This window comes from Phalangium opilio, unplaced genomic scaffold, assembly GCF_054372755.1.
Source record: "Phalangium opilio isolate 3A_F unplaced genomic scaffold, DU_Popi_V2 ptg000217l_1, whole genome shotgun sequence".
In the NCBI taxonomy this organism is placed as follows: Eukaryota; Metazoa; Arthropoda; class Arachnida; order Opiliones; family Phalangiidae; genus Phalangium; species Phalangium opilio.
This window is the reverse complement of record NW_028324218.1, coordinates 3,946,113-3,973,084: the sequence shown is the minus strand read 5'-3', so window position 1 is coordinate 3,973,084 and position 26,972 is coordinate 3,946,113. Positions and strand designations below refer to the sequence as shown.

At 31.9% G+C, this 26,972-nt stretch overlaps 1 protein-coding gene across 1 annotated transcript; it reads right to left on the bottom strand.

Moving 5' to 3' along the window:
• Window positions 1-1,773: 1,773 nt before the first annotated feature.
• On the bottom strand, window positions 1,774-25,917 carry LOC149615758 (G1/S-specific cyclin-D2-like). The gene is made up of 5 exons (XM_089856434.1): window positions 25,396-25,917; window positions 23,861-24,076; window positions 19,735-19,894; window positions 5,267-5,415; window positions 1,774-3,830 (listed from the first exon to the last, which is right to left on the bottom strand). Exons 1-5 carry the CDS (start codon window positions 25,591-25,593, stop codon window positions 3,621-3,623), a joined length of 933 nt encoding a protein of 310 aa, XP_089712560.1. The 5' UTR covers window positions 25,594-25,917; the 3' UTR covers window positions 1,774-3,620.
• Between the last annotated feature and the right edge of the window lie 1,055 nt (window positions 25,918-26,972).

Sequence of the window (26,972 nt, the reverse complement as noted above, 5' to 3'; positions counted from 1 at the left end):
CCCTATATATGCTTATTGGAAGAGCAAACCCCGAATGGTTCGTAAAATGCAAGCCTTAGTAACGAAATTTGTCGATAGATGCCGCTAGAGTATCGCAATTTCGTATTTATCATACAAACACAAATGTTTTTGATTAAATAAATATTTCTGATTTAAGTAATAATTAATTATGTAATTATTAATAATTATTAATTTATTCTTTACAACACTAATTAAATATAAATTAACTTTATTTAATTTCAGATTCGTTTTGAAAGTTCAGATGGTGTCCGGTAGATGTACGCAAGTCACTAAGCGGCTCGCCGGTTTCTAACTTTAAGCAACTTCCGGTCCGGTTTCAAGTTCGGTTTGTCGGTTATCGCGTGTGTTACGTGTTCGTGCTGAAATTAAGGTAAATTAACTGTAATTAAAGTTAAAACTTGTTGAAATTCAATGAAGTGCGCCTTAAAAACCACCCGGATTATGGATTTGAAACAGTAAATTAGTATAAAACCTATTTTTTGGATGTATAATCTTCATCAGTTAAGCCTTGGTCCCAATTCAACTTAATTGGCGTCACGTGAGTACCCAGTTTGAAGCCATTTTCTTAAGCCTTGGTTCAGGCCTATAGGGTAACGGCAGCCCTCTGCCTTCGACTGCATTAAGCTCTATGGGGAAATAACATCGGGTGCCATTAGTCTATTATAGTTCTAAAAGAAAAACGAAAGGCCTGTTACAAACTATTTTACGTATTTATTTAATGAAAGCTTTCGGTCAATTTTGATTGATGTATTGACAATATTTGGGTCAGATTATAAACAAACATAACCAAAATACACAAAGACACAAACAATGTCCCACTTATTTCAATGTATGAATGATTAGGTACTGTTCTTCGGACATTTTTTTTTTTTTGCAAATAACGTCTGTCGGAAGTAAATGAAGTACAAAACGTTACGTCAAACATATGATTTATGAGTAAACGAACGTTGCATTTAGGGACAAATGTTTTAGACTTATATTTGACACTACAGTCTAGGGTATGATGCATGATTCATGCTTTCAATTTGTGCCTCTTCACTTATTCTAGCATATAAGTGGGGAAATAGATTAATTAGGTTTGTAACACGTCCGTAAGTCGTGGTGTTGGATAGTTTACAGTTTCTACACTCATTGTTTTAGAGATTCATCTAGAGATATCACGGTTTAGTTTTGGGAAGTATCCTACCCCCTTGACCTTAGTTGTTACTTGTTAGATCTGACAGGTTCGGGGGAAGCCTCTTTAGAAGGTGATAATGTGAAGTTTGAATTTTATGAATCTAAATTTCAAATTATTGTTTTGCCTCTGAAATGAACTGGTTTTTCATGTAAACTTGTGGGGGTACATTATTTTTGAATACATATTTGAATGAGGCTGAAGCATACCTTTAAAATGAGATTAATTACGTTAAAATCGGCTTATAACTAACGAAGTTTAAAATTTTCATGATTCAAACTAACTTCATGAGTCATGAAAATTTACAACTTTTTTGTTTATGAGCCGATTTGGACGTTCTTGGTGTCATATGAAAGCCCAAATCGAACGCCAAACGAATAGGCCTAGGGCTTTGATAAATCTTGAACCATGAAGTGGATTGATTGGTTCATGGGACTTCAAGTCATGGACTTCTGTTTTAAGGGGGGCTTTTATCGGGCTGATTAAGCGTTGAGCTATTTTAATTCGTCTCCTAAGGCTAAATAACGGAAGTTTGTAATAAGTTGGAATTTGCGTTGGTTGAAATGACATAACAAAAATTATCTTTGAGAAATTCAATAAGTTTAATAATATCAAAACACAAATTCTTATTGTGCACAGAAAAATTCAGAATATTCTTTTATACAAACATACAATAATGGAAAACTTTAAATATTATTTTTTTTTTTTTAACATTTAAAAAATTTAAATAATTATTATTTTTTTTTTTTAATTTTTTATAAATTCTTGCAATATTAAATAACATTTTTTTTTCTTTACGTAACTTTTAGTTGCAATATTAAAATCGGCAAAATTCTGCAACCATTTTAATCTGTTAATGGCATTGATCTAGCTTTGATAATGTTATGGTTTATGGAGTAATAACATGAGTTGCCATTTGTTTATTTGACAAAAAAAAAAGAAATGAAATATTTAGTCCTTAGTAAAGGTTTTTCAAATTGAGCTTTATTTTTTCAAAACACTTTTAAAATTGGAATTTTTATTTCAAATTGAACAGTTTTTTAGAAATTTTTTTTTTTAACTTGGAAATTTTATTCTTAATAATTCAAAACATGAAATATAAATTATTTTTATTAAAGAACCGTTCATTTGAAAGATTTTGAAAAATTCTAAGTTTGAAATTTTCAAACTAATTTGGAATAATTTAAAGTTATTTCTAAATTTCATAGTCTTGTGTGAAAAATTTATAATACAATTCAAATTTAAAATTCAAACTTTCAAAAAATTGTGAAAACAGGGCTTGTGAATGTTTTTTTCAGAAATTTTTAACTTTGAAAAAATGACGCTAAATGAATGTGATATTTGGTGGGATTTTAACATAAAACGGAAATTATTTGAGATCATATATGACTAAAAAAATTGGATAATTGATAATTAATTTAATAAAATGAGTTGTTAGGATATTATAGAGGTATTAGGGTAGCTGTAATGTTTTTTGAGAATAATATTTAAATATGACAAACAATTTTAATTTTTTTTTAACATTTTTCACAAAATATTATTTACAGACTAGGTTTTTTCGCTTAAGGGTGTAACTTTTGAATATTTTGGGGTTTAAATATAAACGGGGCTAACTCTTAGCTTCAAAATAAAATCAGTCGCGTCAAAATCGGCCTATAAGTAAGGAAGTTTGAAATTTTCATGAGTTCATGAATTAAAGTTTGAAAAAAATCCAACTTTGCTATTTATGGATCAATTTTAACGTTCTTGGTATCATTTTAAAGCTCTTTTAAAGCCCTTTCAAGTCCAAACATATTCAATAAACCAACATCCTTAAATGTAATTCATATTTTCAAATAATTTTAATTTTAAACTTTAAAGGGGATATTTTTTTTTTTTGGAAAAATTAAATAACTTAAAAAATAATTAAGGTTTTTTAAATGCGTGCTAAACTTTCAAAAAAAAAAAATAAAAACGAAAAACACAAAACCTTTGTGCTGGAATTCATATTTACATTTTTGACCAATGGTCAACAATTCAACTCTTCTGACGGAATGTCAACAAATTCAAAAATGGTAAAAATATTTTCAAACTTTTTTTTTTCAAAATCCTGAACTACAGGTATAAATTATATTTTCAAAAACTTAAGGAGAAAATATATATTAATATTTGAAAATCATTTACCATTTTTTTAAAAAAAATTCAAAAAAAAAAAGACCGCAATTTTTTAACACTGCAGTAAGTCTCACAATATGTCGAAAGTCGATGACTCATTGGATATGAGCTCTAAGTTATATTTCATGGGTTTGGGGGGTTATTTTTACACACTCAAATATTGAGAAAACATTGTTTGTTATGAACAAAACACTGGCCATTGTAGTCCCAAACTTGGAGTTGTTTTTTAAGGCATTCTTTGGGGGTTTTTATTTAATGTTTTTTTGAAATTTCAAAAACTAATGTCTTGGACATCTGTTGGAGTTTCGGGTTGTTGAGGACTAAAATCATTGCCCAGTTCTTCTACTTGAGCACTTTTGTTAGTAGCGGTCACTCCGGGTGACCTTTCAGTACAAGGGTTTTTCTTATGGGAGTCTTCACTGGGGTTTGTGTTTTGAAGTAATAGCTCTTCAACTTTTTCGTAGCATCGAACGATTGATTCCTGAAAAATACAATAAAAAAATTGTGGGTTAGATAATTTTTCTCAAATTTTACTGATATAACGACTTTCTCAAAATAATAACTAAGATATCGAATTTTTCTCAAAATATTTAACCCCAAAATAACGAATTTTTCTCAAAATATTTAACCCCAAAATAACGAATTTTTCTCAAAATATTTAACCCCAAAATAACGAATTTTTCTCAAAATATTTAACCCCAAAATAACGAATTTTTCTCAAAATATTTAACCCCAAAATAACGAATTTTTCTCAAAATATTTAACCCCAAAATAACGAATTTTCTCAAAATATTTACCGATATAACAAACTTTTCTCAAAATATTTACCGATATAACAAACTTTTCTCAAAATATTAACAGATATAACTAACTTTTCTCAAAATATTTAACCGAAATAACGAATGTTTCTCAAAATATTTAACGGAAATAACGAATGTTTCTCAAAATATTTAACGGAAATAACGAATGTTTCTCAAAATATTTAACGGAAATAACGAATGTTTCTCAAAATATTTAACGGAAATAACGAACGTTTCTCAAAATATTTAACGGAAATAACGAACGTTTCTCAAAATATTTAACGGAAATAACGAATGTTTCTCAAAATATTTAACGGAAATAACGAATGTTTCTCAAAATATTTAACGGAAATAACGAACGTTTCTCAAAATATTTAACCGAAATAACGAACGTTTCTCAAAATATTTAACGGAAATAACGAATTTTACTCAAAATATTAAAGGAAATGACGAACGTTTCTCAAAATATTTAACGGAAATAACGAACGCTTCTCAAAATATTAACGAAAATAACGAATTTTACTCAAAATAACCAACTTTTCTCAAAACATTTACCGATATCACCAACTATTCTCAAAACATTAACCGATATCACCAACTATTCTCAAAACATTAACCGATATAACCAACTATTCTCAAACAATTACCGATACAATCAACCATTCTCAAATACAACGAATTATTCTCAAATTTTAAGAAACCATCCATAAATTCAGATTGGTACTAAAAAATGTGTTTTCATCCTTATATATAAATATATACTGTTATTCTTCACCATCACCCTCTGTCAGTCAATTGACACCCTCCCACAATTCCTCGCAAACAATGCGGGGTAATTGACATCAGACAAAGCGGGAGAGGGGGGGGGGCTAGGGCGTCCAGCTCAGCGAACCCAATTAAAAGAAATAAGATCCTCGCACCGCCACACCAAGCAACTTCCTCTAAAACGGAAGTGTGACTTCATCATCATTGGCAAAATGCATGCGCCTATGCCACAGATGCTCTTAGCCTTATCCCTGACCCCTCTAAGTCTTCTAAATTGTTATTGTATCTTGTTAGGGGTAGGTTGGGTTAGGTTAGGGATCTCTCCGCTAGCGGATAGGGGACAATTACTTACCATTGGCCTTTGCGTCGTGTGTTGAAGTTTCTGTAGAAGGTCACTGAGATCGGACCAGTTTCGGTGGATTTGACTCGATAGGCCGTGAGCAGAGGCGGCGATACAAGCTGATGCCAAAACGGACGGACTAAATTCCATAAAATGACTCTCTGAAATTAAATAATAAATAAAATGAATTATTAGTTATTTGATTTATTGGTTTATAAACAAAATATTTAGTTGTTATTGCAGTAAAAATTCGTTATTTCTAAAATATTTTATTGTTATTGCAGTGAAAATTGGTTATTGCTAATAATATTTTATTGTTATTGCAGTGAAAATTCGTTATTTCTAAAATATTTTATTGTTATTGCAGTGAAAATTCGTTATTTCTAAAATATTTTATTGTTATTGCGGTGAAAATTCGTTATTTCTAAAATTATTCAGTTGTTATTGCGGTGAAAATTCGTTATTTCTAAAAAATATTTCATTGTTATTGCGGTGAAAATTCGTTATTTCTAAAAATATTTCATTGTTATTGCAGTGAAAATATTTTTTGTTATTTCACTGAAATATTGAATATTCTGTTGTTATTTTATTTTAAATTTGCTTTAAAAATTATTTTATTGTTATTTGATTGAAAATTCGTTAATATATCTACATTAATTAGTTTAATTTGAGATAACCGTCCTGACTGCTAATTAAAATTAATTTAATATAATATAAGAAAATTATTTATACCTGAATAAAAAAATAATTTATAACATTAAAATAAAATTAAAAAAAAATAAAAGTTTAAGAAAAGAAACACATACGTAATCGTGACAAAAACCCTCAGAAACCACCTGTCATTTAATTACTAAAAAACCTTTAAAAGCAAAAGACAAAAAATCTCCATTTAAATACCATTAAACCCATTAATTTAAACTGAAAATGAAAAATTAAAAAATTCAACCACGTGGCTTCTGAACCAAAAACCGTACCTTTAAATCTTATCAAGAAAATCATAGCTCGAGGCAATCCCTAAAAAAAATCTACCTTTTAAATCTTCCAAGGAAGGGCTATCCCCATAAATTGTGACCCCCCCCCCTTGAACTGTCCGCCCCCCCTCCTTGGTACCTTTAAACAGCTGCATTGTAATAGTTTAGATTTTGGGGTGGGGGTTTGAATTCAAAAGGTTCGTATGACATCTGCTAGGGCTAACTTGGCCCGACGGAAGCAGTCCTCTATATACTATTCTATTATACTCTACATTTTAACCCCCAGGCCAGGGGGGCGGGGTTGGGGGAAAAATACCACGCGCTGTGTCGGAACTTTAAAAATGGCGACCGGGTGATAGTAAAAGCACGTGGTAGTGCTGGTACGTAGATTTTGGTGGGAAAAATACGCGGGAACTTTTCCCGCGCAGGTGAAGAGATATTTGAATTTTGAATTTTTTTTAAAACCCGGCCGGCGTTAGTACAAGGGGATTTTAAAAATGGCCGCCATGCATCCGGTTGTGCAAATTTAGAAGGTGATAATTTGAAGTTTAGCTATCGTCGCGTTTTAGTCTTTATTATGAGTTACCTGTAGTGGAATTCAATCTTTAAACATTAATATTGGTAGAGGGTATGTTTCGGTATCGATAAACCAATAGAATTAAAGATGAAATAAGCAGACGACGTTAGTTAAATTAGGGTTGCAATTATTACAATTTTTAATTTATAAACAGAACCGGTTTTTGCAAAGATTTTTACACGGTGCAAAGTTCAACTACAGTGGGGCCAATAATTACATGACCAGAGATTAACAAACTTATGGGAGGAACATATCTCATAAACTTATGACACAAGTACTAAGGCCTCGTACTAAGGTTTGCTTCTATTATGATCATTGGATAGGAAATGCATTGTGGGGAAGAAATGCACTTTAACAAGGAACTTGGGGAAGGCTGTATGTACACCCCTCGACCCCACATGGATTCGAAGGCAGCAAAACTTGCCTGTTTTTATTATTCTTTATAAAGTGGTCAGGAATCAGGATATGACGTCATAGATACACTTCGGGCGTTTGATTATTTAGATTGCCAAATTGGCAATAATTGCATCAAATTATTAGTTAAGAATTTGTCCATAGGAATTTAGCAATAATTGCCAGATTTTTAGTCAAGAATTGCCAAAATAAATTTAGGAAAAATTGCAGGTTTTTTTAAGTCGAAAATTACATCAGATTTTTAGATAAGAATTGCCAAAATAAATTTAGGAAAAATTGCATCAGATTTCTAATTAAGAATTTGTTCAAAATAAATTAAGCAATAATTGCAGATTTTTACTTAAGAATTGCCAAAATAAATTTAGGAAAAATTGCATCAGATTTTTAATTAAGAATTTGTCCAAAATAAGTTTGGCAAAATTGCAGATTTTTACTTAAGAATTGCCAAAATAAATTTAGGAAAAATTGCATCAGATTTTTACTTAAGAATTGTCCAAAATAAATTTAGCAAAAATTGCTAGATTTTTAGTTGAGAACTAATTGCAACGAGGGTAGCATTGCAATATTCACTGCATTATTTCATTGTTACACTCGCAAACTTCCTGCAATTGCCAAAAACGTTCCAAACCGCGCTTATTATCAATAACTGCACTTCAGCTGAGGACCAACCACAAATGAAAATATTTTAAATATTATAAACTACAATACCCTATTCAAAAATCAATCAATCGCAGTCGCATATGCTACAACTCAAACCCATTACAAAATTTCAACCAATAGATAAATGCTCTTAAAAAATCAGTGTCCCATAACTAAACAGTATACCACTTCAATTTCCATCTATTCATAATAACCCTCATTTAGTAAAAATATTGCCTGAACTGGACAATTTTTGTAGCCAGCTCCCATGGTACTATTAACATAACATTACTGTCCTCACTTGGTTATAAGCGGAATTTTGGGGGTCCTAGGCTAGGGGTCTTTATTATAAATAATACCCACTTGTTTCTGTATGGCGACTGGCGTAGGCTGCACTATATCCATTGTTATATAGCCTATACCTTCTGTAACTAAATCACCTATTTAATATTGTCAAAACTATAATATGAAAAATATAGAAAAAGGTAAAACAGATGTGTAGCGTGAATACACAATCTGGTCCATTTTTGTTAGGCCTATTCGTCTCATAACAAAATTACCATACAATCTGTATTTTTGTATTTATTTTAAATACACCCACAACTTTAAATGTATATTGAATTTTTAAAATGGGATGAATTTAAGTTGCCATGGCAACCATAATATCATCTTCTATACTATATATATATTTTGTAATTATTTGCCTGCGTCAGTTTAACTTGATATTAATGGTGTATTGAAGGTATTAGGGTTTTACTGCTTAATAGTGGTGTGAAGTTACTTTGGGTTTTTTGGTGTTTTTAATTGTGAGAACATGTTTTTTTTTTTTTTTAGGGGGAGGGGCTTTTTGTAATTATGTATATATATGAGATAGCATGACAGAAGGTAAAGTGCGCATGACAGAACGTCAGCGACATACACAATGCGCGTGAAAATTTTTGTTTTATAGATAGCATTATGGGATGTTTTTGTTAAATTTTTTTTTTTTTTTGGTAAATTGAATGGTATGGTTGACTGAATTTTATGCGCTGATGTTAATGGTGTTATTTAACGCAGATTAATCGGAGATAATGAAGGTTTTTTGTCTTGGGTTAGTTTAGTTGGGTTATTGTTTTGGGTGAGTTTAGTTACTTAGATGTAAGTTTTGGAGGTTTTTGTGGACTTTTTTTGGGGGGAAGTTTTGGAAATGTTAGGAAATTTTAAAATTGGTCAAAAAAAGAGGTATAGGGAAATTTAGAGAATTTAAAAATAGGCCAAAAAAGGTATAGGGAAATTTAGGGAATTTAAAAATAGGCCAAAAAAGAAGATCAAGAAAAATTTAGGGAATTTAAAAATAGGCCAAAAAAGAAGATCAAGAAAAATTTAGGGAATTTAAAAATAGGCCAAAAAAGAAGATCAAGAAAAATTTAGGGAATTTAAAAATAGGCCAAAAAAGAAGATCAAGAAAATTTTAGGGAATTTAAAAATAGGCCAAAAATGAAGATCAAGAAAAATTTAGGGAATTTAAAAATAGGCCAAAAAAGAAGATCAAGAAAAATTTAGGGAATTTAAAAATAGGCCAAAAAAAGGTATAGGAAAATTCGGGGAATTTAAAAATAAGCAAAAAGGTCAAGAAAAATATAGGAAATTTAAAAATAGGCCAAAAAAGGTCAAGGAAAATTCAGGGAATTTAAAAATAGGCCAAATATTTCAAGGAATTTAAAAATAGGCCAAAAAGGTCAGAAAAATTTAGGGAATTTAAAAATAGGCCAAAAAAATTTAAGAAAATTAAGGGAATTTAAATATAGGCCAAAAAAGGTCAAGAAAAATTAAGGGAAATTAAAAATAGGCCAAAAAAGGTCAAGGAAAATTCAGGGAATTTATAAATAGAGACCCTAAAAAGATCAAAGTAAAAATCCAGTAAATTTAAATTATTCAATCAATATTTACGTTACAAAATAAATAACCAATGCATCAACCAAACTAAATACAATAATCGGGTTCCTCAGCCAGTTAGGAGACAAGGAGAGCCCATGATCCCATAAATGAGTCACACACACTTCGGAGGCCCCATCGAAATTCAGACCCTGTACCTAGCTACCTCCTCCTCTAAAGGCATTCTTTATGTTTGATAAGGGCATCCCATTTTGATAATAGATTTCCATGGACATAAGATCCATGCTTATAGACCAGTCTGAACGAAAAAAAGGGGGCGGGGGGAAGCAGGGTTGGCACGCGCCCTGTGTCGACAGGGCTGCCAAATTGCAGCTGTTCTAATATAATCTAACGTTATAAACCGGGATAGCCCTGGCCCGGGTAAAAGAATTGACAACGCGAGCAAGCAAGCAGATGGTTAGTTATGCCTAACCTAACCACTTAGTTTTTCAACAAAGTTATATACCCATATAACATTGCATGATAGCTTTAATTTAACTTTGCATTTTCATGTTTACATTGAACAAAGGGGTTTATTGATTTTATACATTTATTTATTTAATTTATTTATTTTAATATTAGTAATATCAGGGTTCATACAAACCTGGAAAACCTGGAGAAATCAGGGAAATAACTAGTTGACAAAGACATCAGGGAAATTTAGAATTTTTAATAAAATTCAGGGAAATCAGGGAAATTTGCGTCAAACAGGGGCCGAGTAATTAAGCAAAATGTTCGTGAACATACCCTCCATAGGATTAACAATACACTAAATTTTGGAGGCTCATAACTCCGGTAATATTAGAGATACGGAGATGTCCTTTGATTATGTAATAGTCCTATTTGCCCCCCCCCTCCCTCCTTCGTTAACATTTGCTCCATATTATACTCCATATACGGGAAAAACCTGGAAAACTCAGGGAAGTATATGGGGAAAAGCCTGGAAATCTCCGGGAAATTTGTTTTCCAAAAGCTGTATGAACCCTGATTAATACTCCTTGTCTGATTTGAAAAAAAAAATGTATTGCTTTTCCATTGGCAATAAATGCAATTGCAATAGCGTATTTTTTTTTGCAAATTTTGCAACAAATGCGATGCCTCTATTCACAACAAGGAATTTCTTAACGATCTAAGTTTTTTTTTTTTTTGACAATTTGAAGAATTTAGCCATTTAGCCTAAAGTATTATTTAAAAATATCCCCCAAAAATTTGTCATTTAATTTTATAGTAGTAGACAATCTATAAAATAATTGACATACCAATGACATTTTTGAAGGCATTCTAGCGTTAACAATTTTTTTGTCTCTCTCTAAGGTCTTGACAAATCATAAACCCAAAACCCGACCATAATTGCCCGTAACTAATACCAATTAAAACCGAATATGACTCAAGTATTAAATGAATCAATCATATTCATCCACGAATCTTGAAAATTTTAGCTATTAGCAAAAAAAAACTGAGATAAGTAATTTTTTGCAATCATGAAAATGTTTAATATTTGCCCCTTCAACCAATGCATTTTGTACACAATATTTTACTGCAATCATGCCGTTTAAAACTAGAAAATTTTAACATCTGCTTCTTCAACCAACGCATTTTGTACACCATCATTTACATAGTCTTTGTTAAATTTATTAATATACGTTTCAAATCATGAACGAAGCGCAAAAAGGGGCGGGGCTTAGCATCGTCTGCATACATTAATATGACGGTACGCAGACAACAAAGACCATAATTAAGATAGGGACTTCAAATTTACCAGTCCTGCTAAACCAAAGTAGTCCTTGTTATTTTTAAAAATCTTAATTTACAACACATACCAAATAAACCATCCAATCAATATTAACACCATCTTAAAGACAAACAAGATGCTCAAAGCAAACACAGACTTTTGCAATCTCAAAATTTCATGGTAAAAATGGAATTAATTCATAAATACATGATTAACACCTATAATATCATTGTGTGTCTTTGAAAAAAAAAAAAAACCTAGAACCCAATTTATGTTTTAAGAAAAAATAAAAAATGGAATAGGAATAAGAATTGGTGAGAGCGAACGACTGTCGTCTAGCTCAAGCGAATCCAAATTAAATTCGACCTTGATGTTGTGATAAAAGTGTAATTTTCCAAGAAACTTAATTTCACATATATCTATATCTATATGTATGTAAGGCAGTGAGCTATAGCTATAGCTATAGTTGCACCTGCTATTCCGTTAATCTAAAAAAGTATCTTTTTTTATTTGGAACCGTTACATTTCTCTTTCTCTCTCGCTCTCTCTTTCGTGATACGACAGAAAACTACTAATCACATGCGCATTTTTAATTAGGTCTTAAAGGTATGGCATGGCGGTGTCGTTTAAAGATAATATAATAGACGTTATTATCAAATTTACACAAAGGAATATTACCCTTACGCGGTTTCAATAGGTTATATTGAAATTTGCAATCTTTCTGGTTGGTAATGATATTGAAAGTTTGTAATGGTTCTATTTTTTTATAAACAAATTTGCAATGGTTCTATTGTTTGTAACGAAAGTTTTGCATAATATCGCTATCAAAATTAAATTATTTGCAAAATATCGCTATCAAAATTAAATTATTTGCAAAATATCGCTATCAAAATTAAATTATTTGCAAAATATCGCTATCAAAATTAAATTATTTGCAAAATATCGCTATCAAAATTAAATTATTTGCAAAATATCGCTATCAAAATTAAATTATTTGCAAAATATCGCTATCAAAATTAAATTATTTGCAAAATATCGCTATCAAAATTAAATTATTTGCAAAATATCGCTATCAAAATTAAATTATTTGCAAAATATCGCTACCAAAATTAAATTAATTGAAAAATATCGCTATCACAATTAAATTAATTGAAAAATATCGCTATCACAATTAAATTAATTGAAAAATATCGCTATCACAATTAAATTAATTGAAAAATATCGCTATCACAATTAAATTAATTGAAAAATATCGCTATCACAATTAAATTAATTGAAAAATATCGCTATCACAATTAAATTAATTGAAAAATATCGCTATCACAATTAAATTAATTGAAAAATATCGCTATCACAATTAAATATAATTACAAAAATCGCAATACAATCAAAACAAAATATTTGCAAAAATCGCAATCAAAATAAAATATTTGCAAAAATCGCAATCGCAATCAAAATAAAATATTTGCAAAAATCGCAATCGCAATGCCCCAATAAAATAATTCGCAAAAAATCGCAACCAAAAAAATTTCAAAACCAGAAGCTCAATCTTGAATCTAAAACAATTTTCGCTGCATAACTGTACAGAGATAAGGCATAAGCCTACATATTATTATCTACAATAATTCGAAATCGGCGCAAGCCAAACCGGGAGTTAGCTAGCTAGGTAGCCAGGTACTTTAGAGAGAGAGCGCGTTGAACTATTGAAGCTTGCATTATTTATTAATCGCTAGCGTACGACCAGATGTGTGGAGGCATTTGTTTAACAACTCCCCGTCCGTCCAATGGCAAAAACCCAAGATAATCAAACAATGGTAACACAGGGAGGGTGGGGAGACATAGAGGAGAGAACTTCGTCAGTACTCAGTTCGCCACGCGACTACGTGACCCCCAAAGTAACCTCAAAACTCCCTCCCCCCCCCTTTTGAAGCAAGCGTGCCATTCTGTTAAACCCTGGTTCAGAACTTCAGATAGCGGGCGGGCTAGGGTAATATTCAAAATATTAACAAAGCCCACCGTTATAAAAAGTACGCGAGTTTCAACTCTGTAGGCCTTTTTGTTAATGGCAAGTTAGAAGTTTTTTTTATTTTGGGTTCAAAAAGGACCCAAAAACCCAGCGTACCAGACGTATTTTGGTGAGGGGTAAATTCTCGCAGATGGTGGTGCTGTGCTTGCTACGCACTACATACAGTTTTGTCTGCTAACAATTTTTTTTTTGGTTGCATGGATCGTAATTTGCATACGAGTAATGATTGGCCAAATTTTTTTTGTTAAAAATACAAAAAAAACAATTTTTTTTGTTTTGGGGAAATAAACATTGAATCATATGGTTTGATTGGGAGGATGCGGTTCAATAGAGTAATATCTTTCACATATATGGCAACGTCATAACCCTCTATCTCTTACCTTAGTGATATCCCCCTTCCGAAGGCAAATAGTATTCTCTAATACAAAGTTGCCTTCAACGAAGGGGATACACAGTTCACTCCCCCTCTCTACCGATATTACTCTATTGGTATTGGTTTTAGTTAAATATTGTCGTGATGTTTACCTTACATTCATAGTTCAATATTTTGGTATATACGAGGTTCTGGTTCAATTATTCGTTAATCCCGAGCTCCTAGTTCAATTATTCGTTAATACCGAGCTCCTAGTTCAATTATTCGTTAATACCGAGCTCTTAGTTCAATTATTCGTTAATACCGAGCTCTTAGTTCAATTATTCGTTAATCCCGAGCTCCTAGTTCAATTATTCGTTAATCCCGAGCTCCTAGTTCAATTATTCGTTAATCCCGAGCTCTTAGTTCAATTATTCGTTAATCCCGAGCTCTTAGTTCAATTATTCGTTAATCCCGAGCTCTTAGTTCAATTATTCGTTAATCCCGAGCTCTTAGTTCAATTATTCGTTAATCCCGAGCTCTTAGTTCAATTATTCGTTAATCCCGAGCTCCTAGTTCAATTATTCGTTAATCCCGAGCTCCTAGTTCAATTATTCGTTAATCCCGAGCTCCTAGTTCAATTATTCGTTAATCCCGAGCTCCTAGTTCAATTATTCGTTAATCCCGAGCTCCTAGTTCAATTATTCGTTAATCCCGAGCTCCTAGTTCAATTATTCGTTAATCCCGAGCTCCTAGTTCAATTATTCGTTACACCCGAGCTCCCAGTTCAATAATTCGTTACAACAATTATATATATAACATGACGACAAATTAAATCCTCTCACCAACAAATTGGTGCAAACTTTCAAATTAAAATTAACATAAGAATTGTTTTAAAAAACCTCAATCAAATTAAATTAATTAAAATTAACCCTATATATATAGACAGATAAATTAATTCCAATAAACAGCAGCTGATAAAAAAAAGTAGATATAATTCCCCTTCCGTTCCAATTATCCATTTCCCTAGTGTCTTACATTGTGCAAGTTCTTCCTTCCTTTGAACTGAGTAGACTATAACGGGACCTTTAACATTACTTTCTAAGGCACCTTAATTCTCAATCCCATCCCCCTGGGGGGTTAAAAACACATCCAAAAATTTCTGGAATCATTGGTCCGTGGTACCACGCATACAAGACATCTGCGAAGTTTGGACGTACGTACGTCCTTTTGATGATGACGTCTATTATCCACGTGCACTTACGAAGAAGGGACCCATCCCATCCCATCATGCCTTGTGTTTTATCTAATAAATTTTTGTATATTCTGGGGGGGGGAAGGAACTGGGGACGACTTTCGATTGGACCCCCTATAGATGAGAAACAAAAAAGCAGCCTCAATTGTGTTTGTCCAACTATAACGGGACACCTGCAATAGTTTTTAAGGTGTTGTGTGGGCTGTGTGTTTTTTTTTTTGGTTTTGTTGTGTTTTTGTTTGTGGTAATGTTTATTAATTAGTTTGAATTATTTTTTTAATATATTTTTGTTTTGAAATTAAAATTAAGAATTAATAAACAACTGTTTTTGTTTTTCTAAAAAAAGATATGAAAAAATAAATAAAAGATGAGTGTACAAAATGGATTGCTTGTAGTGGCAGATATTAAAATTTTGCAGCTTTAAAAATTTACTCATCTTCAATTTTTTCACTAAAAATTAAATACTACAAGCTCGGTAGTATAGTTTTTCTTTGTTTATTAATTAGTTTGAATTATTTTTTAATATATTTTTATTTTGAAATTAAAATAAAGAATTAATAAACAACTGTCTTCATGAAAAAAGTAAGAAATGAGTGTACAAAATGGATTGCTTGTAGTTGCAGATATTGAAATTTTGCAGCTTTAAAAAATACTCATATTTAGTTTTTTTAACTGAAAAATTGTTTTTCTAAATATAGACATGAAAAAATAAAAGATGAGTGTACAAAATGGATTGCTTGTAGTTGCAGATATTAAAATTTTCCAGCTTTAAAAATTTACTCATCTTCAATTTTTTTCACTGAAAAATTAAATTCTACAAACTCGGGTAGTATATTCTTCAAATAGTATATTGAAAACCATCAACCAAATACAAATAACCCAGGCCAAATCTATGTTACAATTCCTGAAACAGGAAATAGGCCAGTTCTTTTTTTTTGTTACAAGATGTAGCAAGCAAATACGCGAGGCAAAGGAAGGCCCCTATAGACACACCTTAACTTCTTCAAAAACGTAATTCTTAGAAGACAAGAAAAAAAGAATTCTTATAACCAGTTCTATTTGCTCATACTTGAAACCCTCAAAAAAAAAAAAAAAAACGTTTTAGACATTCCACCACGTAACGTTAGTTACATCCAAGAAAATTGTGTAGAAGGAATAGAAACCAGCATTACAGGGGTTGCCAGGAAGAGTCAAACTTTATCCTATTTTGACTAAACTAATGAAAAACGTAAACGTAATGTCCATATTTTGAAAAACAGAAATTCAAATATTTTCTATTCCTTATTACAATTATCTATGATAATGTTTGAATTATTTATCCTACCCTATATTACCTAACACTACTGGGCCTAGACTCTTCTTACCTTTTACTTTTTTGCTCAAAACGAAACTAGAATTTATTGGACCAGAATAAAAGGGTTGGCAGGCTGAACAGTGAATAAAAAAAAATTTTAACTTTTTTTTTTTTGAACTAAAAATCTCTATACAGGAAATTGAGTTAGGAACTTACTTCCGAACAAAAATGTAAAGAATAACCGGAACTAGACTAGTAAAAAAGGGAAAAGAAGAAGAAGATCATTGTGTCAGGGATCCTATTGTAAACTGTGCAAGGCTTAAAGCTGTTATGTTAATTTGTCCCTAACCTAAGTTAAGCCTAACGCCCTTAGGGACGGGTTTTCTGATTCTGAACTTCTTCCGAAATGGCATCGCATTTGCTTGGTTGAACAGATTTTTAAGGGAGTCTGGTTTTTACTCAATGGATATTTCTAGAATGTCACTTTTAAAGGGTAGTACTATAAACGTGTTTCTTTTTGCGTAATTTTTACTCTAGGGTTTTTTAGGGGTTGCCTTGCGTAACTGTAGTAATAAGTAATAGACGTCTTTGTAAAAAAAGGGTTTTCATCAGGTTTTAGGGTGCGTTTGGGTGCTCTTTAAATGGTTTCAATATCGTATTTCGAGCTTTTGAAGAGTTTATTTGAGTATAAGTTCAATAAATGATCAAATATCTTCTAACGATGACCTTTGAGTTGGATTTAACATACGCCATCGTTTTAGGTTAATTAAAAGCTTTAATTTGATTACTTACACGATATATTTTGATTAATTTGAATTATTGTGAACTTAAAGGTCAACTTGTTCAACTTTGAATTGAAATAGATTTACGTTTAATTTCATTAAATACCATATCGCACGTGTATTTAAATTGCGCACATTCCTAGCTTAATTTAATTACACACGATAAATTGGTAGATAAGATAATATTCATAAATATGAACTTGGGAGGTCAACTAGTTCAACTTTGAAGTTCACATCCGTTGAACTCAATCAAATCCCATCATGTAGGTATTCAAATTAAAGCCCAAAACGCGCCCAATTCAATGGCTTTAACTACAAATAAAACAAACTTAATTTAAACCAAGAAACTTGACTTAAAAGTTTAATCCTAATCCATAACTCACAGATCTCGGATTAAAATCACACAAAGTTATAGTAAGCCTAGACGTAACGTTAACCGGAATTCACCTTTAACACCCAAGTGCCGTGTATTATGAAAAAGTATATAATATTTTGTGAATAGATTTCTTCCCTCACATCTGCTTGGCTTCGATCCTTAAAGGTGCGGTGCCCAAGACGCGTCTAGCAGCGGGCGGAAGAGCTCTTTTGATTTCCTGCCTTTCATTGATCTCTATGGGCACGCGTCACCCGGCTAGCTAGCTCGCTAGTCATCTCTAACCAATAGGGGCTACCCCCGAAAAATCTTCGATATTCAATAGAATTCTTATCCTCCATATCCTGTTTGAATTTAGGATTTTTATTCAGGGGGTCCTAGGACCTACCATTGATGACCTAACACCGTCTGGCACGCGCACTGCGGGTTCTTATAACTCGCGTACTTATCCAATATCCTGCTGAAGTAGAGAAAGTTTGTATTGGGGATTTTGGGGTCGATTTATTGGTTGAAATTAAACCGGAAGAGTTGTAGTGTGTGGTGGTTTTTATCATGGGGGAATGTAAGACCCCACATCCCACCCCAAATCGGTTTTGGGGCTTTTTAAACTTAAAGGGTTTACAGATGTTAATGACATGAGGACCATTGAATTCGCCGTTTTTTCGGGACTAATTTGAGTACCCGCACAATGGGGTTTCGTCAAATTTGAACTAGTATGAACTTACATGAACTATTGTACTTTTCATGTACAATAGGCTGAAGTATGTCACGTGTGTAGCAAATTAAGGGCAGAAATCAGTTTAAACTGATGGCTATGTTAACATTAGTTTAGATCAGAATTCAAAATCATAAATAATTTTTTTTAATTTGAACTATATGAACTCTGGTGAACTAATGTACCATTTAATATTTTAATAGCACGAATATAGTGATGTAGGTACTCAAATTAAAGCTTAAAGTGAACTAAAACCGATTATACATTTTACTTTTATGTTAAATTAGACCATAGAGTTCTAAATTCAATAACAAAAGTAAATTGAACTTTAGATTCGGGGATAATAATAATTCCACCACTTAAAACCGTAATCAGAATTTCCAGCAATCACCAACCACACCAGGTGCAACTAATTCTAAGAAAATAGTACCCATAAAAAAAAGGAACATAACAAAAACTATAGAAATGTTATTCCAAAGGACACGCTTTCAGCTTAGAGGACAATTTCAAGTTGAAGTTAAAGATAACTTCACTGCTGCACCCTAAATATCGCGTCCCATAGTGATAGTAATGTACCCAGCCTATATACCCAGCAATTATAATTAAAGTTGTTTGACAGACAAAATTAGGGATTTCATAAGAGCTCCCGACCACTTGAACTCAACTTTTTTACAACTGATATATATATTAAGATTTGAAGATAATGTAGTTCATTCATAAAAATACTACAGACGTAAAAAAATTATTTGACAAACTATCAGCTGTTTCGAGTCTTTTTTCTGACATCTTTTAAAGATAATTGTTAAGTTCAGTACGTTTTCTCAAGTATATAGTTTTTTATCAATAGGATTAAGGGGCTTCAAGGAGCGCCTGCCTTAGTCTTTGGTGCCACTTTTCTTAAGAACCGTTATTTTATTGAAGACTTCCTCGTTTGTTTGAGGCAATATTGAACTAGAGACATTGAACTTAATTGAACTTAAATATTTCAGGTGATTTAGAAGCTTAAATTATTATATTTATACTTTTTAGTTCATATATATGAACTCGTGATTTGAACTTCACAATATGTACTATTGAATTTGTCACCTTTTTGGGTTTCATATGAGTACTCACACGGCATAGTTTAATTAATTTCAATTTAGTTCAACTTTAAAAAATATTATTTCATATATATGAACTCGTGATTTGAACTTCACAATTTGTACTATTGAATTCGTCACCTTTTTAGGTTTCATATGAGTACTCACACGGCATAGTTTAATTAATTTCAATTTAGTTCAACTTTTATGAACTTAAAACTATTTTTTAATTTAATTTTATAATCAAAGTACATATAAAAATATATATATAAATGAATCCCCACTTTTTTAAAGTCCCATTGTTAAACAAATAAACACAATTTCATGCTTAAAAAATAAAAAAATAATTGAACTTACCGCTTGAACATAAAGATGAAAAAATGGCGGCGTGTTTCCGAACTTTCTGCGCATCTTTTCCTTGAATATTTAGCCTATGCAATAAATGATCCATAAAATCATCGGCAATTGTTGCGGAAATATCCCACTTTAGTTTTGATAATACTAGCAACTCCCAATTCTAAAACGAAAAATATTAAAAAAGAAATTAAATAAAATTTTAAACATTAAAATTAATCTCAACTTGAAGAAGTTGAACTCATATCCGGTTTAAACCCAAAATTTTATTTAACAATATTAATTTCCTTAAATTTATTTAACAACCACCTGTAAAGAAAAAATATGTTACTTTTTAACCCTTTTATTTCATGGGAGATTTTTAAACTATTGCTTTGAAGGTCTTTGAAGGTTTAACTATCATTTTAAACTATAATACAATTAACTATCGCTTCAAATGTAAGCTGATATTACCATAAGCTTATTATACAATGTTTCAATGTAATTTGGCACTAAATACAAAGTGCTTCTAACCCTTTTTAACGGTCTATTAATGACATAATTATCTAAAAAACTGTACTTCATCAATTTCAACCCTTTCTATGCTTGACCCAGATTTTTTTTTTTTTGAAGGAATTTTTTAACCCTGGGAAAGACCCGCTAGTAATAATGTAGGCCCTCCCAGGGTGGTGTTTTTTGTTTCGTAATGCTGTTAAAAGTTTTTTTCTTTACTAAATTAACTAACAAGTTGGTTAGTTAGTCACGTTAGATTAGGGTGGTTAATGCGGTTAGTGGTTGAATTAGGTTTAGCGTGTGTTAATTAAGTATTAGACTAGGTTACAAATATTTTCTACGAAGGTTTTGACCTAGTTAATTGTAATTATAATGCGTTGAAAGCCATATTTGTGACATTTTTCACAAATCACAGTTTGTAATGGGTTAATTATTGCCGTATTCGTATCCGGGTACTCGTTACCTTTCATTTGAATACTTACAATCCATATTTTAACTTATTGCGAAAATTTGTGACTTGTGAATATTTTAAGTGTTTAGGAATTTGTGACTTGTAATCTCCACGATATCACTTAATTTTAGTTAGTAATTGTGGTATTTGGACAATTTGATTTAATTCGTATTGAAATACTCTTAACCTTTCATTCTAATTCAATAATTCAGAACCGGTGAAATTTTGTGAAATACACATTTCACAGATGTCACAAGTCTCCAAAGTCCATGTTGTAGGTACTCTAATGAAAGCTTAAAACGTCCCCAATCTGACTATCAAACTAAAAACACCCTTAGTCATACCCATTCACGAAAAATTAAGTTTTCGAGTTCAATATGAATAAAAAAAATTAAAATTAACTGACAGACAGAGAAACCCCAATAATTAACCGAAAAAAACCAACAAATTCCTTCAATGCAGACAAAAAGGCGTCTGCGGCGGGTGGTTCCTCAAAAATCAAAATCCTCACTCACGACGGCGACCCAGATCCGTTACAACACACACCAAACATTTACAACCCAAGTTAGCTGCTTAACTAGTAAAACTATAAACCCCTAACTACACACACGTTTACGCCAAAGGGTTCTTTTAAAGTCGACACCGGAAATGGACGGGGCTTAACACTTTTTAATTAAATCTTAAATTTCACCAAAAGTAAAAAAAAACCTTCTACACTCTACTTTGTAAAGAATTCTTTCGGTTTTTCCTTGAAACATTGCTAAGAAAATTATCAGCGGGTACTGACTGCTGAGTACTGACTGCCTTAGCTTAGAAGCTCGAATTCGTTTTGCCGTGGGAAAAATTTTCAATCTAACTGTGGGACAAATATTTCGTCCATGAATGAGATTTTTTTACTCTCACTAAGCTTCCTGTTTTGAAATATTTTAAGCTACCAAATGTATTTATTAAATGATTATCTGGATTCGTAGTAGGTAAAGATGAATTTTTTTTCTTGTACTTTTTCCTCAAATGGTATTAGGCAATTTTTATGAATGATTTTTGTGGTTTTGTGAGTAATTTAAAGGGCATTTTTCCTAGGAATTTTTAAGTTTGTGTGATTTTAGTTTTAGATAGAGGTTTTGATGTGGCCTTCAAAATGAGATATTTTAGGTCACATTTAGACCAGCAGAATTCAGGAAGTTTTGAATTATTATATTTGAAAATTTATAATGGGCACAAACCGATATGAGCTTAATTTACCGATTTAATCAGTTCTATGTTATTTTACCGATATATTGGTTAGTAATCGGTCGATATCGTTTAATTATTATTAAAAATTGGTTGATAATCAGTCAATATCGGTTGATAATCAGTCAATATCGGTTGATAATCAGTCAATATCGGTTGATAATCTGTCGATATCGGTTGATAATCTGTCGATATCGGTTGATAATCGGTCGATATCGGTTGATAATCTGTCGTTATCGGTTGATAATATGTCGTTATCGGTTGATAATATGTCGATATCGGTTGATAGTCGTTCGATTTAAATTGATAATCGGTTGATATCGTTCGATTTCTATTGAATATCGGTTGATAATAGTTCGATATCGTTCGATTTCTATTGATAATCGGTCGATATCTATTGATAATCGGTCGATATCTATTGTTAATCGTTCGATATCTATTGTTAATCGTTCGATATCTATTGTTAATCGTTCGATATCTATTGTTAATCGTTCGTTGTTGGTATCATTACGTTAAATAATCTATTAGCTAGCCGATATTAAATTATCGCTTAAAATAAGCATCGATTCCAGTGAGTAAAACCTCGATATCACTATCGAACACAATTAATTTACGATATTAATAAAAAAAACCAACGCAAGAACCGCATTCATTAACCCTCGCTTCCTTAAAATCTTTATTTAAACCACGCCTTATGACCCCACCTAACAAAACAATTGAATCAACGACATTTAGTTCAAAAAAGCCTTTCAAAGATGTCTCCATACAAAAAAGTCATCATGACCTTAAACCACAATAAAAGGCTCAAATCCCTCATCTCAAGTACCTTCCACCAATCAGGGGCGATAATGAAAAACACTTGTCACCGCCCACTGACCCCACCTACAATAAAACAATAGTGTACCCTTCAAAAAACACTACCATTCTTAACGGAAATCATTTTAGATATCCTGTCCATAAAAATTGCCCAAAAACGGTTGAAATAATCATTTTATCAGTGGGTCCTAACCAATTACGAGGTAATGTCAACCAAGACAGTTACCCATAGCTGGTGACTTCCGGTAAAATTTGGTTTTTAAAACAAAAGGACACCTTCACCACCCACAAATTGGTAAATTGTAAATTGCTGCTCGTCCGGGGCTCTAGCTACTAGATGGGTTTTGTGGTTGGACAATTTTAGGCCCGGGTCAATTTCCGTCGCTTGACCTCGCCTTTTTCGTAGGCGCATCCGTTTCATAAATGTTTTAAATTAAACACTTTTGACTTGCTTAGTTTTATTTATATGGATTTGTTTTGCGGTTGAATGGTTTCTAATTTCTTGGGGTTACTTTCAAATTGATTGATAATATTTTCGATTGTAATTTGACCCGTACACGTTAGGTTACGTAGGGAACAGGTTTTGTGACGTGGGTTATAAGGAGTGTTTTGATTGGTTGTGAGTGTATAGGTTAAAAATTGATTGCGTATTCGTTTTCTACTCAATGACACCTTTCATTTGGCCATATTTTACAATCAATCGCAAGTGACTTGCTTTTTGCAATTACGATTTGTGAGTAATTACTTGAAAGCAATCTCTTACACGATTAAAATTAAACTTAACATTTCAGAATCGTATTCAGCTTGATAATACCTTTCATTTGAGTACTCACAAGCCATATTTTGAATATATACAAGAAATTGCAAGTGACTTGCTTTTAGCAATTACGATTACTTGAAAGTAATCACTTACACGATTACAATGAAACGTAACATTTCAGATTTGTGTTCAGCTTGATAAGACCTTTCATTTGAGTACCCACAAGCCATAATCCCCCCCCCCCAAAATCTCAGTAAATCACAATTGACTTGCATGATGACTTGCGAAACGCAATTATGATTTAAAGTATATGTTGCGAGTACTCGTTGGAAAGGTCTCGACGAGCTGAATATGATTTTCAAACAATTGCATCGACTTACCAATACTTCTTCCCTTGAAACTGAGAAATCGGTGTAATGTACGATATTTTCGATGGTAACGGCCAACGTTTGTCTAAATTTTGAAGCCATCAGTAAACATACACCGCCTAGCAACTGCAAATGTTTTATTTGGACGTTTGTTGATGATAGGAAACGATCTAAATAGTTCATTGCCATTGGGAAGACTGCGTTTTCGCACCTTTGCTCCTCGCATACCTAATTAGAGAAAACGTAAAGTAATACTTTTAATCCTTTTTTTCCCATGAGATAGGGAAGCTAACGAACTTAGTATCTTTGGGGTATCAGTTACAATGTATATCTTTCTTTATATTTTGACCGATAGCGTCTAGTTTTCTGTTATAAAATTTGTCTAAGGATTTATATGCTTTTTATTGGAATTCATTCAAGTTCTTTTAAAGTTTTTTTGAGCTCAAAGAGCTAACCGCTTTTCTTATTAGAGAGATAAAAGCATTGAAGAGTTTTTCGTCAATTTTTATGATAAAATATTGCACGATTTTTACGATATCTCTCTTCTTACTTAACATTTTCTTTTTCTTTTTAATTTAATAATAATTGGTTGAGTTTAGGTCAGACGAGGTCATCTTCGAAGTAGTCATTTAACTTCGTGGGAGTTTTAGTTTCAACATTTGATATTTATTTATTTTTTTGATTTGTACGCTCAATTTATTTTAATTTTGGTTGATTTAAGTTAATTTTAAATGATGGAAATTAAAATTTTCACGTTTAAAATTAGTTTCAAATTATAAAAATTTGAATTTTCTAGTTTAAAATTAGTTTTAAATGATATAAATTTAAATTTTGACTTTTAATTTCAAATTATAAAAATTTTAATTTTATGTTTAAAATTAGTTTTAAATTATAGAAATTTAAATTTTGACGTTTAAAATTAATTTCAAATTATAAAAATTTTAATTTTATGTTCAAAATTAGTTTCAAATTATACAAATTTAAATTTTGACGTTTAAAATTAATTTCAAATGATAAAAATTTTAATTTCACGTTTAAAATTAGTTTCAAATTATACAAATTTAAAATTTTTACGTTTAAAATAATTTCAATTGATAGAAATTTAAATTTTCATGTTCAAAATTCCTTATCACTCCCATCCTTTAAAGACTACTATCAGAGAAACCCCCTTTTACGTCACCAACCCCATAATGAAAAAATCAGTAACTGTCATGGCCGACAACTTCCCTACTAGGGTGCCATTAACCCTAAGTCTACCTCTGACTTCAACAGTACCAAACCAAAAGCAGACAGTGTTACCAGACCGTTTATAGGCCAAGAAACTGTAGACTAAAAGCAATCAGTTCAGTTTAAATTAGTTCTAGGTAGGCCTAACTCGGCTTGATAAAGGACCTGACAACACTGCCTGGCAACACTTGCCTGCAAACTATTTATAGAGAGGGGGAAATTAATTTTTACAACCCTTGTAACTATTTGCTTTTGATATTCAAGTTCATAATGAAACTAAAACTAAGTAAAAATTAAAGTAAAACATAACATTAACATACCTCTAACATCCAAGTAGCCACAATCTTCCTCCGAGCTGGTGTCACTTCACTTTGTACCGTATAAAAGTAGTCCGTTCTTGGTACCCTTAATTGTTCTTGCTCCAATAAATTATCCAAAACTCTCGTATCATTTAATAACACATTGTCCAATCTCGAAACCAATGTCCTGTCGGTTTCCAAACAAAATAATTCGGCCATTTCTTTAAATATCTTGGTATTTAAACCACAATTCCAAGAACCAGTTCGGGGGTAAAACTGGGTAGGTAACCTAGTTTCAAAAACGTGAATTTAATTAAAATTGTCTCGCGCTGATATTGAAAAACCGCGAAATATTAACACAGCGCGAGCTATAATTGGCGCCAAATTAAAAGGGCGCGAAATAAACCACGGCACGTGCGAAATTTGCGCCAAAATTATTATATCTTTTTAATTATTTTGGGTTATAGTAAAGTTGAGTTTTTAACAACTGTTGCTACGCGCTAAAAACACGCGTTGCTTTCTCTCCGACTGCCACAGTTGAAATGATAGTCTCTCGCTGCCGTCTCTCCCTGAGCTGAGCTACGTCTCGGTTAGATCCCAATTCATTCAGTAAGATTTTTCTATGGTCTGGTTTCATATAGGCCTAGGCTTAGGGGTTTTTTTCTCTTTTTTGTATCAAGTTTACTTGGCTCTATGGAAGTGGAGATAAACGTTGTGTTTGTAGGTTTAATAGTGGTGTAAAGTTATATTGAAACTTCTAGAGGGGAAAAGAACAGCTGGAAGAGAAGAGGGTATACCCTCTGTGTAGTTAGTAAGATACCACCAGGCTGGCAGAGGCAAATTGTGACGTAGCTCGTATCTGATTGGACGGTATGTTTACCACTGGACTAACGTTGTATTTGATACAGCTGTACTGTCTACTGTGTTTTATTGAAGATGAATTTTTTGGAGGTCTTATCCATGTTCTTTTATTAAAAATTGAGTTAAATATAACGGGATGTATTTTTGGTTAGGGTGTGACTACTTGTTTATTTTTAAATATGAATTGAATTTGATGGTCAGTTAGAAAAGCTAATTACTCTGGTTCTATTAGAGATACAGGGAAGTCCTTTGAGTATGTTATAGCCCTATTTCTGAGCTTTCCAATGATACTAATTACTTGCAATTACAACAATCAGGGCCTGAGTAATTTAGCAAAATGTTAATTAACATAGTCTCCATAGCGTTAACATGGGCTTATTTACATTACACCATTTAACTCTGGTTCTATTAGATATACGGGGAAGTCCTTTGAGTATCTTATAGCCCCATTTCTTAGCTTTCCAACGATACTAAATAATTGGGGCTACGACGATCAGGGCCTGAGTAATTAAGGAAAATGTTAATTAACGTCCTCTCCATAGCGTTAACATGGGCTTATTTACATTACACCATTTAACTCTGGTTCTATTAGAGATACGGGGAAGTCCTTTGAGTATGTTATAGCCCTATTTCTGAGCTTTCCAATGATACTAATTACTTGCAATTACAACAATCAGGGCCTGAGTAATTTAGCAAAATGTTAATTAACATAGTCTCCATAGCGTTAACATGGGCTT

Excerpts from the sequence above, each read along its gene's own strand:
- LOC149615758 (XM_089856434.1), bottom strand. The coding sequence starts at position 25,593 with ATGGCCGAATTATTTTGTTTGGAAACCGACAGGACATTGGTTTCGAGA. Across the intron at positions 19,895-23,860 it reads TTTCAAGGGAAGAAGTATTG|AATTGGGAGTTGCTAGTATT; the intron begins GTAAGTCGATGC and ends TTTTCGTTTTAG. Across the intron at positions 3,831-5,266 it reads ACACGACGCAAAGGCCAATG|GAATCAATCGTTCGATGCTA; the intron begins GTAAGTAATTGT and ends TGTATTTTTCAG.